At 48.5% G+C, this 18122-nt stretch overlaps 1 protein-coding gene across 6 annotated transcripts in view; it reads left to right on the plus strand.

Annotated features, from left to right (window-relative positions):
* The window catches only part of LOC125464396 (transient receptor potential cation channel subfamily V member 3-like), a 51538-nt gene extending 35757 nt beyond the window's left edge, over nucleotides 1–15781 (plus strand). For 5 of the 6 annotated variants that reach the window (XM_059655422.1, XM_059655423.1, XM_059655424.1 and 2 more), the window contains 9 exons: nucleotides 1580–1756; nucleotides 3091–3291; nucleotides 5729–5818; nucleotides 6620–6693; nucleotides 7554–7719; nucleotides 10651–10717; nucleotides 11958–12226; nucleotides 13198–13334; nucleotides 14438–15781. In XM_059655422.1, coding sequence (XP_059511405.1) covers nucleotides 1580–1756; nucleotides 3091–3291; nucleotides 5729–5818; nucleotides 6620–6693; nucleotides 7554–7719; nucleotides 10651–10717; nucleotides 11958–12226; nucleotides 13198–13334; nucleotides 14438–14510 — 1254 coding nt within the window. In that variant the 3' untranslated portion in view covers nucleotides 14511–15781. The remainder of the gene's footprint in view (nucleotides 1–1579; nucleotides 1757–3090; nucleotides 3292–5728; nucleotides 5819–6619; nucleotides 6694–7553; nucleotides 7720–10650; nucleotides 10718–11957; nucleotides 12227–13197; nucleotides 13335–14437) is intronic. The other variant, XM_059655427.1, reaches the window with a different exon arrangement.
* Nucleotides 15782–18122: the final 2341 nt, after the last annotated feature.

An 18122-nucleotide genomic window follows, 5' to 3' on the forward strand; every position in this document is an offset into this window, starting at 1 on the left:
TTTGAGGCCACCCTCGGGTGTCTGTTTGTGTGGAGTTCTCCCTGTGTCTGCGTGGATTCCCTCCGGGTGCTCGGTTTCCTCCCACAGTTCAATGACGTGCAGCTTAGGGTGGATTGGCCGTGCTAAACTGCAGGTAGTGTTCAGAGATATGTAGATTATTGAGGGATGGGTCTGGGTGGGATGTTCTGAGGGTCGGTGTGGACTTGTTAGCCAAAGAGCCTGTTTCCACACTGTAGGGATTCTATATAAAAAAAGAGAAACTGGATGAAAAGACTCGGGTCTAAATTGGTGCCATCGAACTGTGTTTCCCTCAGTTTGGTTCCTTTTTCCATGTGCTGTCTATCTATGGAATGTAAGACAGGTAGAGTTTAAGTTACAGACTGTTGTATTGACAATCATTTTTATCTCCTGCCATTGGTTAAAAGCAATCTGTTGGGAATAAATAGCTAAATAAAAATACCAAGATTTGTAAATGCTAGAAATTTGATTTTAAAAAAGGCAGAAATTGCTGGAAAACCTCAGCAGGCCTGGCAAACAGAGTTATCGGGAACCGAAGCATTAACCGCTGAGGTTTTCCAGCAATTTCCGTTTTTATTGCAATAACTAGCTGTTTTGTTGTTAAGTACAGAAAGCTGGTGAGTGTTTTACTTCAACCTGAGTTCATCAGGCAGGTAAATTTGGAAAGTTTCTCAGCAGATTCATGACGATTCTAAGGATTGTATGGATTGATTTCCAGCTTCCTGCTCCAGTGAGTCATGGCACAGCAGGTAGTAATCTGGAAATAACAACCTTGAAATACTGGGGAAGGGTTGGGGGGGTGTGGTTAGTGTTCAGCTGGCGATTCAAGACATGAACCAGTTGAATCTTACTGGATAAGGATATCACAGGTTTAGGGTAAATGAAATTGAGATGGAGATCAGCAATGATCTGATTGAATGAGAAAATGGGTTGACGAGACTGAACAGCCTTTCGCTGTTGTTGGGGTGGTGGGATAGGTGATAATATCCTACAGATAATTAAACAGGAAATGGTCATTTAGCCTCTTCAGTCCATTTTATCATCCAACAGATAGTTGCTGATACCAGGGAGTGTCTTATGAGGTCCGGTTGAGTCTGTTGGGCCTGTGCTCAATGGAGTTTAGGAAAAGGAGAGGTGACCACATTGAAGCATACACAATCGTTGAGAAATTTGACAGGTTAGAGAGGTGGTTTCCCCTTGTGCCAGAGAGCATTATCTGAGAGTAAAGGGCCACCCATTTAATACAGAGATGAGGGGGAATTTCATCCCTCAGAGAAGAGCAAATCCGTGGAACTCTTTGCTGCGGAGGGCTGTCGAGGCTGGGTCACTAAGTAGGCATTTTTAATCAGTGAGGGAATCACGAGAAAAGCCAGGAATGTGGAGTTGAATTATTGAATAATCAAATGGCAGAACAGACCTGACGGGCCGAATGGCCTGCTCTGCTCCTCTATTTTACCGTCTTGCGGTCTGAAATGAAAGCAGCCCCTGCGTAACTGTTCTTTTTGATATTTGAGAGCTTCTCCCTTGGTAATAAACATTTTTTTTCTTCACTTTTCTCCAGATATTTAAACATATCCTGGGAAGGGAAATAAAACAGAAGAGGTACAAGCACCTTTCTAGAAAGTTCACTGAGTGGGAATACGGACCAGTTTCGTGTTCTTTATATGACCTGTCGGGAGTCGATACAATTGAAGAGAATTCTGTGCTTGAGACGGTGGTGTATAGCAGCAGGAACATGGTAACTCTTTCCCCCAGGGAGCCTGTTGTCGAAAGGCATCAGGGAACTGCGGGATCAATTTATCACTGTCCCCTCACCAAGGCTTCTCCCCCTTCCATCCCTCATCCCTCACCCCTCTAACTCTCCCTCTGCCTCTCCCCAGCTCACTCCTCTTCTCTCCCCTCACTCCAGCCTCCACAGACCTCTCAACCAACCCCCTCCCACCCCTTCCCTCTTTCCTCATCTATCCGTTCAGCTTCCCAACCCTTCCATCTCTCCCTGACCACCCCCCCACCTCCCGCCCACACTCCCTCCCTCCCCACACGCCTCTCCTTGTACCCTCCACTCTGCAATCTCTCATTCTACGTGCAGAGGGTCAGTTGAGACCCTGTCACTTTCATTCCTGGTCTTGCTACTCAGCAGACTGGGTCCCCTCCTCGATCTCCCTTTCCTTCAGTGGCTCCCTATCATTTCCTCCTGCTTTTCCATTCTCTTCCTCATTCCATCCGATCCCCCTTCCCGTGACCCCCCCTTTTGGGTGTGCTACAATCTGCCTCTCCTCCCCACTACCCCTCTCCCTCCTCCTTCTCCTCCACTCCCCTGTCCTCCTCCCTGCTCACCTCCCCTCCCCCTTCACCTCCCATCCTCCCCTCACCTCCCCTCCCCCTTCACCTCCCATCCTCCCTGCTCACCTCCCCTCCCCCTTCACCTCCCACCCTCCCCTCACCTCCCCTCCCACTTCACCTCCCATCCTCCCCTCAGGTCCCCTCCCCCCTCACCTCCCCTCCCCACCCCTCTCCTCCTCCCCCCTTGCCTCGCCTCCTCCCTTCACCTCCTCCCCCCTCTTCCCCTCCTCTCCTCACCTCCCCTCCTCCCTCATCTTCCCTCCTCCTTTCCTCGACTCACCATCCCTCCTCCCCCACCTTCCCTCCTTCCCTCACTTTCCCTCCTCCCCCCACCTACCCTTCTCCTCTCCTCCCAGCTCCTTCCCTCCTCCTCCCCACCTTCCCTCCTCCCATCCACTTTCTCTCCTCCCCCGACCTTCCCTCCTCCTTCCCTCCTCCCACTCACTTTCCCTCGTCCCCTCACCTCCCCACCTCCCCCCCCACCTTCCCTCCTCCCCTCACCTCCATTCCTCCCCCTCACCTCCCCTCCTCCCTCTCACCTCCCCTCCTGCCCCTCACCTCCCCTCCTCCCCCCCACCTTCCCTCTCCCCTCTCAGGGGCAGGATCATGAAGAACAGCCTGAGGGCCCCACACAGTGAGTGTGGGAGGGGAGGACTGATTTTGTGGGAACTGAGATGTTTTAGTGAGCAGGAAGCTAGCAGTTTAATGAAGGAGATCTCCTGATTCCAGAATCGTCACAAGATGCTGAGCGTGGAGCCAATGAATGAACTGCTCGAGAAGAAGTGGGAGGATTTTGGGGCATATCTGTTCCTCGGCAGCTTTGTCATCTACCTGACATACATCATCACACTGACCATCGTAGCCTCTAACAGACTGGAGAGAAACAATTCCATGGACCAGGAGCAATGCTCCCATCACATTGGATTCTTGGTATGGAAATAGGCCATTTGGCCCAACTACTTCATACTGGTGCTTATGCTTCATCTGAGCCTCACCCTATCTTTCTGATTCAATCGCTCATTGCGAGGCTAATCTCCATTTCTTGCCCAAGTCTTGCTAACCCTGTGCAGGGTGCTATAGTCAGACCATATCCAGAATGGTGTGAACAGTTTTATCCCCTATCCTAAGAAAGTAAATATGGGAGGCAGTCCAGAGAAGGTTAACTTGTCTGATACCAGATATAGAGGGACTGTCTTACGAGGAGAGGTTAACATAGAAACATAGGAGATAGCAGCAGGAGGAGGCCCTTTGGCCCTTCGAGCCTGTCCTCCATATTTCATGGCTGGCTGTCCGACTCAACAGCCTAATCCTGCTTTCTCCCGTAACCTTTGACCTCATTCGCCCCAAGTGCTATATCTGGTCATCTCCCGAATACATTCAATGTTTTGGCATTAACTACTTTCTGTGGTAATTAACTCCGCAGGCTCACCACTCTCCGGGTGAAGGTGTGTCTCCTCATCTCCGTCCTGAAGGGTCTACCCCAAATCATCAGAATGTGACCCCTGGTTCTGGGCACACCCACCATCGGGAACATCCTCCCTGAGGCTAAGGGGGTGAGGGGTCTGTGCAGAGGTTAGGGGGTGGGCAGGCCTGTACAGGGGTTAGTGAGAGGGGTCTGTGCAGGGATTGGGGGTGAGGGGTCTGTACAGGATTTAGGGAGTGAGGGGGCCTGTACAGGGGCTAAGGGGGTGAGCACATCCCTCACCTTCCTGGACCTCTCAGTCTCCATCTCAGGCAACCAGCTTGTAACTGATGTCCATTTCAAGCCCACCGACTCCCACAGCTACCTAGAAAACACCTCCTCCTACCCACCCTCCTGCAAAAATTCCATCCCCTATTCCCAATTCCTCCGCCTCCGCCGCATCTGCTCCCACAATGAGGCATTCCACTCCCGCACATCCCAGACGTCCAAGTTCTTCAAGGACCGCACCTTTCCCCCCACAGTGGTCGAGAACGCCCTTGACCGCGTCTCCCGCATTTCCCACAACATATCCCTCACACCCCACCCCCGCCACAACCACCCCCAGAGGATCCCGCTCATTCTCACACACCACCCCACCAACCTCCGGATACAATGCATCATCCTCCGACACTTCCGCCATTTACAATCCAACCCCACCACCCAAGACATTTTTCCATCTCCACCCCTGTCTGCTTTCCGGAGAGACCACTCTCTCCGTGACTCCCTTGTTCGCTCCACACTGCCCTCCAACCCCACCACACCCGGCACCTTCCCCTGCAACTGCAGGAAATGTTACACTTGCCCCCACACCTCCTCCCTCACCCCTATCCCAGGCCCATGACTTTCCATATTAAGCAGATGTTCACCTGCACATCTGTCAATGTGGTATACTGCATCCATTGTACCCGGTGTGGCTTCCTCTACATTGGGGAAACCAAGCAGAGGCTTAGGGACCACTTTGCAGAACACCTCCGCTCAGTTCGTAATAAACAACTGCACCTCCCAGTCACGAACCATTTCAACTCTCCCTCCCATTCTTTAGATGACATGTCCATCATGGGCCTCCTGCAGTGCCACAATGATGCCACCCGAAGGTTGCAGGAACAGCAACTCATATTCCGCTTGGGAACCCTGCAGCCCAATGGTATCAAAGTGGACTTCACCAGCTTCAAAATCTCCCCTTCCTCCACCGCATCCCAAAACTAGCCCAGTTTGTCCCCTCCCCCCACTGCACCACACAACCAGCCCAGCTCTTCCCCTTCACCCACTGCATCCCAAAACCAGTCCAGCCTGTCTCTGCCTCCCTAACCTGTTCTTCCTCTCACCCATCCCTTCCTCCCACCCCAAGCTGCACCTCCATCTCCTACCTACTAACCTCATCCCACCTCCTTGACCTGTCCGTCTTCCCTGGACTGACCCTTCCCCTCCCTACCTCCCCACCTATACTCTCCTCTCCACCTATCTTCTTGTCTCTCCATCTTCGGTCCGTCTCCCCCTCTCTCCCTATTTATTCAGGAACCCTCACCCCATCCCCCTCTCTGATGAAGGGTCTCGGCCCGAAACGTCAGCTTTTGTGCTCCTGAGATGCTGCTGGGCCTGCTGTGTTCATCCAGCTCCACACTTTATACCTTGGATTCTCCAGCATCTGCAGTTCCCATTATCACCCCCCACCTCCATTTGGGTAAAGCTGCTCTCTGTTTTATAGGGAGTTAGATTGGTTTTTGAAAGAGTGTTAATGTACGAAGCATATCGCTAATGTGAGTACAACAAGTTCCCGCAAATGGCAACACAATTCCATCCATTATTAGGATGTTATGGATCCTCTTGATGTGATATATTGGCAGTTTAATTCTTTGCCTGTTGTAATGATGTTAGTTAATTATCCTCTCCTTTGTTTTTACACAGATCTCAATCTCTGCATTGAGTTATCTACCTGAGTTCTTTCAGGCACAGAATTACATTTTATTGATGGCTGTGTATCTCTCTTTTAAAGAGGTGGGTTTATCTGGAATGTCCAAGCTTTGCTTTTAACGTCTAGCAGAGAGCAGTTCACAACGTTCCTCCCGAACGCTGGCTATCTTTACTGAAGCACAAATATAAAACCCTCAATCCTATGGGACCGAAGCTGAAGCAGACACAATCCTCGTGCACATTTCATCTTCAACACTAATAACAGTCACTGACCCCCAGCTGTATTTATGTCTTAGAAGCTGCCTCTTCTTTTATTTGTTTTGTGCGTCTTGATATCTCTCTGATCTATTGATTCCTTTTCATTGAATTTATTTGCTTCACTTTCGGTGGCCATGCTCTTCAACTGATCAGTCCCAAAACCGGGAATTCCTTCCACGATGCTCTCTGTTGTCTCTCTCTCTCTCTCTCTCTCTCTCTGTCCCTGCCTCCCTCTACCTCCCTCCTTCACAAGCTTTTTAAAATTCCCAGGGACAGGGACAGCATGGGGTTAGATACAGAGTAAATCTCACTCGACACTGTCCCCCATCAAACACTCCCAGGGCAGGGACAGCACAGAGTTAGATACAGAGTAAAGCTTCCTTTACACTGTCCCAATCAAACACTCCCAGGACAGGGACGGCATGGGCTTAGATACAGAGTAAAGCTCACTGTACAATGTCCCCATCAAACACTCCCGGGACAGGGACAGGACAGGGTTAGATACAGGTAAAGCTCCCTCTACACTGTCCCCATTTGAACGCTCCCAGGTCAGGCATGGCACAAGGGGTGACCCTGGAACCCTAGAGAATGATCTAAAATTGCCACTCTCTGTTTTTTTTCCCTCAGGGATCACAAATGCTGTATCTGAGGCATTCCAATCGGCACTCTGTCCTGGTGGATGGATTCTTTCACATCCTGTAGTAAGTTCCTTTGTCAGTTAACGCTGTCAGGCGTGTGAGTATCAGGATGACCCTCAGACTGAGTGTGACTAGGACTGTGTGAAGGACAGAGTCAACTCCCTGCTCAGGCCGAGGGAGGGGAGTGAGGGAGTGATGGTTATTTAATGGACAGGAGTTGGGATTATTACACAGTGGGTGTACAGGAGACAAACTGGGAACATTTAAACATTTGTCAGTAGCTCAACAAAAGGGCAATACATGACAGAGAGGGAGAGACCATTCAGCCATCTTCTTCTGCTGGCTCTTTGCAACAGCAAGCCAGTTTTTAAAGAGAACAAGGATTCTTTCATGGAATGTGGGTGATGCTGGCGAGGTCAGTACTCATTGCCCATCCTTAATCGCCCTTGAACTGTGGGCTTCTTAGGCCTTTACAGAGGGCAGTTCAGTGTCAGTCGCATTGCTGTGGGTCTGGAGTCACATGTAGGCCAGACCAGTAAGGATGGCAGATTCCTTCCCTAAAGGGCATTAGTGAACCCAATGTGCTCACTCCTTCTCCACAGTCCTATAAATCTTTCCATTTGAAGTTTTTATTCAGTTCCTTTCTGAAAGTTCGTCTTGAATTTGCTTCAACTCCCCTCAGGCAGCACGTCCCAGACCCCCAAAAGTCACAGGGTAAAAAATGCTCAGCTCCCCGCAGGTAACTTTACTGACAGTTTCAGGGTGAAAGCGTGCTTTGTCAGATTGGCATCTTTCCTTCTGAGAGAGTGTGTGAGAGAGAGAGAGAGTTACACAGCCATGAGGGTGTTGTGTTCAGGTTATCGTGTTTTTTATTCATTGATCGGATGTGGGTCATCAACATTCAAATTGCTTTTTCTCATCAGTTTCCTCCAGGCCATTCTCGTGATCATCTTCAACTCCCTGTGCTGGGCGGAAATGGAAGGTTCCAGAATACTGCTTGTATTAGCTCTGGCCCTGGGCTGGTTCAATGTCTTGTATTACACACGAGGTTTTAAACTGACTGGCATTTACTGCGTAATGATTAAAAAGGTAATGTTCGTGGTAAGACTGAGCCCTGCAATAGAGTTATGTTTATTAGATTAGATTCCCTGCAGTGTGAAAACAGGCCCTTTGGCCCAACAAGTCCACACCGCCCCTTGAAGCATCCCACCCAGACACATCCCCCGATAACCCACACATCCCTGAACACTACGGGCAATTTAGTATGGCTGATCCACCTAGCCTGCACATCTTTGGACTGTGGGAAGAAACCGGAGCACCCAGAGGAAACCCACACAGACACAGGGAGAATGTACAAACTCCACACAGATAGTCGCCTGAGGCTGGAATCGAACCCGGCTCCCTGGCACTGTGAGGCTGCAGTGCTAACCACTGAGCCACTGTGCCACCTGTGTGCATGGGGGCAGTGTTACAGTTTGTACAGGGACCTGATTCGGCCACATCGTGAGTTCAGCATAGAGCCCAGGGCCCTGCAACATAGAAAGAATATATTGGTCTTGGAGAGAGTGCAGTGCAGATTCAACAGATTATATTTTAAGAAGAGATTAGACAAACCAGCCCTATGGTTGGTGGAGTGCAGAAAGTTAAGGCATGATCCGAGGGGCAACATAATCAAATGAAAAAGACACTCAGTGCAATACATAACCCAAATTCACTCAATACTACTGCAGTTATGGAGTTCTCCCTGAGGATACCCTACCTGGCTGATGTTCCATAACTATAAAACTGAAATAGAGAAATAGTTTTATTAACAGCTTCCATCTCACTGAGGAAGTTTCAGACCAATTCTCATCAAACAACCTGCTCTGAAAACTCTGTTCACACATTTTGACCGCAATGACAAATTGCACCACAGTAGCTGACACATTCGATAGTGTTCTCAGATAATCACAATCATTCAAAGTCTTATGCCCCATAACATCCTAGGACACAATTTGGCCTATTTCCCCAATGTTTAAAAATTCCAGGATCCAGATCCAGATCCAGGTCCAGCCATGTACCATAAATTAGTCCATCCCTCCATATCCTAACTGTGGACCCAGTTCCACTGAGTCAGTGCATTTGTTTTTAAGGAATGTTATTCACAGACAAATGGGGGCAAAATATTCCCTGTTTCCACCCTCTGTGGCAGGGGTAATAAGAGTGAGAGTGGGACAGAGAGCCCTTCTCTGCCATCTTCTAAACACATATCCTTCATTCATGTCCATTTTATCTCCATATCCCTTGATTTCCTCAGTATTCCTTATTCCAGAATTATATTCAGTGTGGCTTTTGGGATCTTAATAGAAAATGACAAGGTGCAGACAGAGAAACATTTTTCGCTGGTGAGGTCAAAGGCGATATGACCTTCAAATCTGATCTTGGCCACTTTGCAGAGATGATGTGGAGGTGCTGGTGTTGGGCTAGGGTGGACAGGGTTAGAAATCACATGACACCAGGTTATTGTCCAACGGGTTTAATTGGAATCACAAACTTTTGGAGTGCAGCACCTTGGTCAGGGGAAGTCAGCCAATGAGCAGTGCTCTGAAAGCTTGTGATTTCACATAAACCTGTTGGACTATAACCTGGTGTTGTGTGACTTCTGATTTCAGACAGAAGTCAGGAGACACTTGTTCAGTTACCTGTCCATCTTCCCCGGACTGAGCTATCCCCTCCCTAACTCCCTGCCTACACTCACCTTCACTGGCACCAACCCCACCTCTTTGACCTGTCTGTCTCCTCTCCACCTATCTTCTCCTCTATCCATCTTCTATCTGCCTCCCCCTCCCTCCCTATTTATTTCAGAACCCCCTTCCCCTCCCCCATTTCTGAAGAAGGGTCTAGGCCCGAAACATCAGCTTTCCTGCTCCTCTGACGCTGCTTGGCCTGCTGTGTTCATCCAGCTCTACACCTTGTTATCTCAGTTGAAATGTAGGTTGCTTTCCCACAAAAACTAGTGGGGCTTAAATAACCTTGTAACTTGTATCCAAAACCAATAGCATTTTTGACAGTCAGTATTAAGAGATAAATAAACACATGGCCAAGTGTATGGCTTGAGTTAGCACAAAATTAATTGGCAAAATAGACTCGAAGGGCTGAATGGCCTGCTCATGTTCCCATGTTCCACAGAATCAGTTGGATTTTATGGGTCACTCTTTGCATTCCAATGGATCTGGCAGATGTAGTAGATCCCCAGGCACGAATCTGTGATGATCAGGGAGATCTCCCCAGTGTCTGGGTCAGCATTTCTTTCTCCATCAACGTCACTAAACAAGATGATCAGGTCGTTTATCACATTGCCGTGTGTTGGAGGTAGCAGTGAACAAATTGGACCCTGTGTTTGCTACAGATTAGCAAGGAACACACTTCAAAAGTGACTTCAATGGCACCAGACCTGAAACGTCAGCTTTCCTGCTCCGCTGATGCTTCCTGGCCTGCTGTGTTCCTCCAGCTCTACGCCTTGTTATCTTCAATGGCAGGACAAAGTGTTGGACATCCTTAATTCCATGGAAGATGCTGTGGAAATGCATGTCCTGGACTTCGGTCTGTGGAATTTTGCTGTGTAGAAATTTGGTGGCAAGTTCACTTTGAGGCTCGATAAGGCCATGTTCGGTCACTCTGAGACACGCCAAGAACAAATTTTGCTGAACGAGATTCTCACTGGATGCATCTGTTGGTCACCTCAGAAATCTCTTGATGCAGCGGGTGGCCTCCCAGCCTCTGGGCCAGAGGTTCCAGGGAAAGTTCAGCCTCTGATTCCAGATGACGACAAACTGGGAGAGTGTGAGCGATTCCCGGTCAATCCCGGAGGCTCTAGCCCAGGACATGCCGCTTTTGAAAGTGTAACGTCAGCGCAGCAACTCCATATGAGGGGACTGTAACATACTGCCTCCTGCTGGCAGCCAGTGGTGTGTCTGTAAGGAACATGGAAACTAACCCACAATTGGTTAAAGGATAATCTTTCTTGCTGTCTTTTGGCAGATTATTCTGCAGGATATCCTTCGATTCCTCCTGGTCTATGCAGTTTTCATCGTGGGATTTGCAGCAGGTAAGGCTGGATGGGGAATTGTTTCTGGTCTTGTCTGGTCAATGTCTCAATAGCGAGTCCTTGGTTTGTGAGATCCATTTGCTGCATTGTGTCCAGCTGGCTGGAGAACTCAGTGAGGGGTTTGCCCTGGACTAATCCATATCCTTTTATCATTCCAGGGTTCCCAGAGGCTCCTCTGTTTGTTTTTCCAAGCTGTGGGAATTGTGGGGGTGTAGCGGGAGCAGGAGGGAGGTGGGGAGAAAATGCTCAGTCACACTACTCTGGCAGTTTTGTACCTTGGTGTTCACTAATGTCCTTCATGGAACAAAATCTGCCGTCCTTACCTGGTCTGGCCTACAGATGACTCCAGTCCAGACACACAGCAATGTGGTTCACTGTTAACTGGCTTCCATACAATTAGGGATGAGCAATAAACATTGGCACAGCCAGTATGCCCACATTCCATGAATGAATATTAGAAAATTGGCGCATCTTTAACATTTATCTCAATAAAAACCGAAAGAACCACAGATGCTGTAAATCAGGAACAGAAGTTGCTGGAAAAGCTCAGCAGGTCTGGCAGCATCTGTGAAGGAAAAATCAGTTTATCCGACCCATTCTGAGGAAGGGTCACCAGCCCCGAAACATTAACTCTGATTTTTCCTTCACAGATGCTGCTGGACCTGCTGAGATTTCCCTGCAACTTTGTTTATCTCCCTTTCCATCACGTCCTTAAATTCTCAAAGAGAAACACCAGTGCGTAGGGTATAATGCTTGTTCTCATGTTGTCTCGAGGGTAACAACTCTCATCATGAGGCAGGAGCCCTGGGTTCAATTTTCCACCTGAGAGGCTTGAGCACAAAATTTACACCGACTGTTCTGTCCCAGCGCTATACTGAGGGAACACTGTGGTGTCACAGTGTCAGCTGTCAGGTGGGATATTAAACCAGGAGTCTGCCTGTCCTCTTGGGCATTTGTAAAAGATCTAGAGAAGGGCAGGACAGTTTTCTCCGCGCCCTCAGCCATCATCACAAAACAGAAACAGATTCTGTTTATGGGATCACCCGATGCGTGGAATGGCATTTCCTCTATTACAATGATGACTGCACATCAAACATGATTCATATGGAGAGCTTTGGGTGACAAGTGGTTTTTAAAGGCACTTTCTTTAATTCTTTAGAGAAATTCAACTTGTTTTTTACTTTCATTTCCTGTCGTTTACAAACACCAGTCCAGAAGATGTTTGTGCTTTTGCCCACAGCCCTTGCTTCCCTGATTGAGGAATGTCCCACAGACAGTGACTGCCCATACAATGGATTCAGCTCTGCCATTCTGGAGCTCTTCAAGCTCACCATTGGTCTGGGAGACCTGGGGATCCAGAAACACTCCAGGTTCCCCATCTTTTTCCACATGCTCCTGGTACTGTATGTCATCCTGACTTTTGTCCTCCTCCTGAATATGCTGATTGCTTTGATGGGAGAGACCGTGATGAAGATTTCCAGTGAGAGTGAGAAGATCTGGAAGCTGCAGGTCAGCACAGAATTCCAACAGCTTCATGTCTGGGTCCCAGTGTAGAGCCTGCTCTGAGTTAGTGAGGGAAGTATTACACAGCCCCAATCATGATTCATTGGATGTTGGTGAGATTGACCCCACTCTGTAAAAGGCCAGTAAATATTATCTTTGTTTCTTGAGTTTAGGGATTTGCTTTGGAGCTTGAGGTAGAGCACAGAAAGGGGTCACTGAGCTGATCATCCCTGTAGCAGAGCTTTGATGTATTTCTCCAGTTCCCTGTTGGAAGCTCCTAATGAATCTGCTTCCACCTGCCCTTCCAAGCAGCACATTCAACAACAGTTTATGCAAAATGCTCTGTGATTCCTCTGACAGGGATCTTGACTCTGTGCCCCTTTGATTACCAAGTCTCCTGCATCCAAAATTCTCCGTGAAGTCACAATCTTTTGGAGCGTTGCTTATTCCTTGCGTCACTGGGTCAAAATCCTGGTACTCTTTTTCTAAGGGTACTGTAAGTATACCTGCACCAAATGGAATGAGGCGTTCATTACCACCTTCACAAGGGCAATTAGGGATGGGCGATGCTATCTCAGATAGCAACATGTGGATCCCACGGAAACACAGGAGGGGCATAGCCTTTTCCCTCTGAGTGAACTTGAAAATAATGAAGGGGTTTGATAGCGTCAAAAAGACGAGCTGTTTCCACCAGTGGGAAATCGAAATTGGATGGTCATGAGTAAATCGAGAGAAATCTCTTTACTGAGGGAGCAGTGAGAATGTGGGACTCAATGCCAGCAGGAACAGTGAGGAGATTGGTGTGGGTACATTTAACGGGAAGCACAATGGGGAATAGAAAAGGTGGATATGTGGATATGGTGAGAGGAAGAAGAGTGGGAGGAGCTGGTGTGGAACACGACACCAGCCTGAGCCAGTTGGGCTGAGTGGCCTGTTCTGTATTTTAGACACAATATAACTCGATCTAACTCCTCTAGAGGGCTGAGACCACTCTACACTTTGAGAGAACTTTGCCAAAATGGCTCCGGACCAGATGCAAGAACGGCCACAGTTTCACAGAGGTATCTGTCGGGCTCACACCTGAAGGGACAGAGGACAAACGGTGGTGTCTCAGGTAATCACTAGGTCCAAGGGTCTGCAAAAAAAACCCCACTCATTTGGAAATAACACAACGATGTTGGTGGCGGAATTTATTTTCAATCCAAGTTGTGTTGGGGGTGATCAGATCAGCCGTCATCTCATTGGCCGATTCAAAGGCCATTCTGCTACTTCTGCTCCTATCCCCCGATGGTCTTAAGCCTGAGTGGCTGGAGTTTGGTCCAATTGCTACGTGCACATTACCAAATATTTGGACCAATGGCACCCCCCGCTGCTTGATGACCCTCACCCTCCCCCCAAGTCCGAACTCCAGGAGCCAGTCAGGCTCAGGAAGTCTCATGAGTTGCCCTGGTCTGGGAAAGAATGCAAACAGCTGGTGTGTTCACTCTGTCATCCAGACAGTTCGCACAGGGATCAGAGTGGGTGCCTGTTGGAGGGAGACTGGAGGGGATAATGGGGGGAGGGGGGGGCGTAGGCGTAATGGGTGGATGAAGCTAAACAAAGCATCCGTATCAGTCGGAGGGGTGCAAACTGTAGGCTGTGACCCCCAGAGTTTGGGTTGTGGGGGCGGTGGTGGCGGTGCTGGCTGAATGAGATTAGGGTCCCACGATCAAAAGCAGCAATGTGCCTGGTGGAACATGTTTGTGGATATTTCGCTGTCGGTGGGTACAGCTGAGCTGTCGACTCTCCAAAGCCTGCGTCGCTGCTCCATACACACTTTGTAAAAAGTTGTGCCCTCGAGATGTTTCCCAGGGCAGACCCAGCGGTCATAAAATACCCCACCCTCCCCTCACAATCTTTCACTCTCTCCTTCACCATCCCCTTCCCTACTCACCATGGGATCTCGGTGGGGGTGGTCAGTGTGAAGGGAGTGGAAGCAACAGGCTAAATAACGGCAGGTGAGAGAGGGACTGAAGGGCCACCATCTCTCCAAAGGGCCCCTGCACTCGATGGGACACTAATCTGAGCAAGGGGACAGTGTGCCATCCTGACCCTATGGGCCACTCAAGACTGAGCATGTGAGAGGAACAGTAACAGACCCAGGCATGGAAAGCAAACAGTTTGCAGCACAGCACCAGGTCACTAATACTGTCATCCTCTTCCATCACCTCCACCCAGGTTAAATGAGGTCAACTGGAATGAATGGGACACTCGCATTGGCACAGTGCCTGAAGCAACTGGGGAGCAGTGATACACTCACGGCCGGGAGTCACAGAACAAAACCAAACAACATGTATTTCTATGATAACAAAGTGTGGAGCTGGATGAACACAGCAGGCCAAGCAGCATCTCAGGAGCACAAAAGCTGACGTTTCGGGCCTGGACCCTTCATCAGAGAGGGTTGGATTCTCCAGCATCTGCAGTTCCCATTATCACTGATACAACATGCATTTCTATCATGGCTCTCACAACTGCAGGGCATGTCAAAATGTTTTACAGACAATACAGTACTTCTGTATAGTGTGAACCAGGTAGTAATCACCTTTTTGTTATTGTTGGTTAAGGAATAATTAGTAACCAGGAGACCCACTTCCCTGCAAACTGCCTGCTCTTCTCTGAAGTAGGATAATAGCATCTTTTATATTCACTAGAGAGGGTAAATTAATTTGCACCCCCTCAGCACTGACCCTCCAACAGTTCCCACTCCCTTAGCACTGACCCTCTGACAGTGTGGCCCTCCCTCAGCACTGACCCGCCGCGAGTACAAAGTCTGTCCACTACCTACAAGGCACAAGTCAGGAGTGTGTGGGAATACTCTTCCTCACTTGTCTGGAAGGGGGCAGCTCCAACAAAACTCTAGAAGCTGGACACCATCCAGGACAATGTAACTAGTTTGATCAGCACCATTCAACATTCACTGCCCCCCCACCACCGACACTCAGCAGCAGCAGAGGGTACCATCTACAGCAGAGCACCTTAGATAGCACCTTCCAGCTGGAAGGACAAGGGCAGCAGTTACATGGGAACTCCACCTCCTGCAAGTTCCCCTCCGAGTCACACGCCATCCTGACTTGTAAATATATTGCCGTTCCTTCACTGTCGCTGGGTCCAAATCCTGGAATCCCCTCACTAATAACATCGTGGGCCGACCTACAGCAGGAGGACTGCAGCGGTTCAAGAAGGCAGCTCACCCCACCTTCTCAAGGGGCAACTGGGGATAGGTAATAAATGCTGGGCCCAGCCAGCAACACTGATGCCCTGAAAATAAATATTTATAAAGACTGAAAGTCTGGAAGCAGTTGATTTGCTATCTCCTGTTACCGTTTCATCTCTTGGACTTTTTCCACCTGATGCAGTTTTTTGTAATTTAGCAGAATCTAATTGTGATTTGGAATATTTATTTGATCTGCTGTGAGTCCCCTCTGTAAACTGAAGTGTTTGAACATTACAAGATCTTTTTGGGAGTTCTCTCCCACTGCTTAAGTCTGTTATTAAACAGGGAGATCCAGAAATCTGTACCTTTTGAGCTTTGTGTCTGAAAGAAATTTTAAAATAATTAATAAGAATGGTTTTTAGTTCTGAAACTTTATTCTTGGTTCCTAGAGGGAGGTAACTCATAGGGAATAGGGATACTACTGCACCCTCTTCCCAATGTCTCCAATTCTCTCAGTCCTTCTATGGGCATTTATCCACCTCATTCCTCCTCCAGACTCTGTCCTATCACACTTTCCCTTTCTCCTTCTCACTGGCACCCAGTACCCACAACCATTGAGACACTTGGATATGTCTGGGTAACAAAATAACAATGAGAACATGAATGATTTCGGGCAGTTTCCTCAGTCAGGTGAAGGTCACTCGGAACATTCCCTGTTCCTATTACGGAGATGTGAAGAGAGAGAGAGAGGGTAGGGCTTAAGCCCTGGCATTGGCTGAAAATGATGGGAAAGGCCTGTTTTTGACTCCTATTCCACGCCCACATCCCAAAGGGGGATTTGACTCTTACCCCCGGGATCACGGACCAACATTCCTCTCTCGGGAATCCCCGCGTCTTGGTGTGATGGAGGAATTTGGGATGAGTTAGAGTTGCTTTCTTCCAGCTCCATGGAGTGGAGTGTCCAGGGATCAGTGAAACTACCTGTCCCTGCTCCCCAGCACCGTGCGATGGAAATCGTTAATGGGGTTGTGATCGGGATCGAGGAATACTGAGGTCACGGAGGGACAGAGAGGGGATCTAACTTTCACAAGTGGCCAGAGGGAGCTGTAATCCTTACCACCTCCCTGGTTAAAGTTGCATTCACCAAAAAAAAAGTCTCATGAACATCAAGGAACCAAACCTGTTCATCTCTGAACAATATTCAGAAAAAGAAATGGAGGCACTGCAAAGACACTAGAAAGATGAAGCAAGAGCTATGGGTTTAATCGATGTCAAGGAAAGGTGATCAGAGATAATGGGGACTGCGGAGGCTGAGGAATCCGAGATAACAAAGTGTGGGGCTGGATGAACACAGCAGGCCAAGCAGCATCTCAGGAGCACAAAAGCTGACGTTTCGGGCCTAGCCCCTTCATCAGAAACAAGGGTCTCGGCCGAAAACATCAGACTTCCTGCTTCTCTGATGCTGCTTGGCCTGCTGTGTTCATCCAGCCGTGCACCTTGTTATCAAGGCTGAGGGGTGGCATGATGAACACTTTTCAAATTACTGAAGCGTTTGGCAGAGATAGTTCCACTTGTGGCTGAGAACAAACCCAGGAGCCTGCAATCTAAGACAGTCACTCGTAACTCCGGCCAGGAATTCAGGAGAAAATTCTTATCCCAGAGATTGGAAAAAACGGGGATCTCACTACAGAGGGAATATGACAGCAGGAGAGGGGCTAGGGAAGGGGAATCCTGAAGGGGTGGTAATGGTTTAGTGGTATTATCACTGGACTGTTAATCCAGAGACCCAGGTAATGTCCTGGGGACCCGGGTTCAAATCCTGCCACAGCAGATGGTGGAATTTGAATTCAATAAAAATCTGGAATTAAGAGTCTGATGATGGCCATGAATCCATTGTCAATTGTCAGGAAAAACCCATCTGGTTCACTAATATTCTTTAATGAAGGAAACACCATCCTTGCCTGGTCTGGCCTGCATGTGACTCCAGACCCACAGCAGTGTGGTTGACTCTTAACTGCACTCAGGGCAATTAGGGATGGGCAATAAATGCTGCCTGGCCAGTGACACCTTTATGCCATGAATGAATTTAAAAAAGGTTGAGATGAATTGTTTAATGCACAAATAACAATGAATCTACCTGTGCGAGGCAAAGCTATAGAAGATGGCATTTGGTAGTTCACAAAATCCCATGGTGAGTAGGGTGTGGGTTTGACAGATGTGATTAGATATAAACAGGACCTTCCATGCTGCAATCAGCCAAAGAGATATGCCACCAGTCTTTCAGAGGAATGGACTATGTATCTGGCATCACAGTGACACTGAAACTCAGATACCGCTTCCTCATCAGAATGCCTATTTGAATTGACAGTGGCCTCCTATTTATGGTGAACTCCATTCACGTTGCTTCTGCACATTAGCAGCATGAAACTGAACTTCGGTGATAATGGGAACTGCAGATGCTGGAGAATCCAAGATAATAAAATGTGAGGCTGGATGAACACAGCAGGCCCAGCAGCATCTCAGGAGCACAAAAGCTGACGTTTCGGGCCTAGACCCTTCATCAGAGAGCTCCACTCTGATGAAGGGTCTAGGCCCGAAACGACAGCTTTTGTGCTCCTGAGATGCTGCTGGGCCTGCTGTGTTCATTCAGCCTCACATTTTATTATCTTGAAACTGAACCTCAGCTGTTTTCGAGTAATACAGAATGGG

The sequence above is a fragment of the Stegostoma tigrinum genome, chromosome 27, assembly GCF_030684315.1.
Source record: "Stegostoma tigrinum isolate sSteTig4 chromosome 27, sSteTig4.hap1, whole genome shotgun sequence".
NCBI classification, from domain to species: domain Eukaryota; kingdom Metazoa; phylum Chordata; class Chondrichthyes; order Orectolobiformes; family Stegostomatidae; genus Stegostoma; species Stegostoma tigrinum.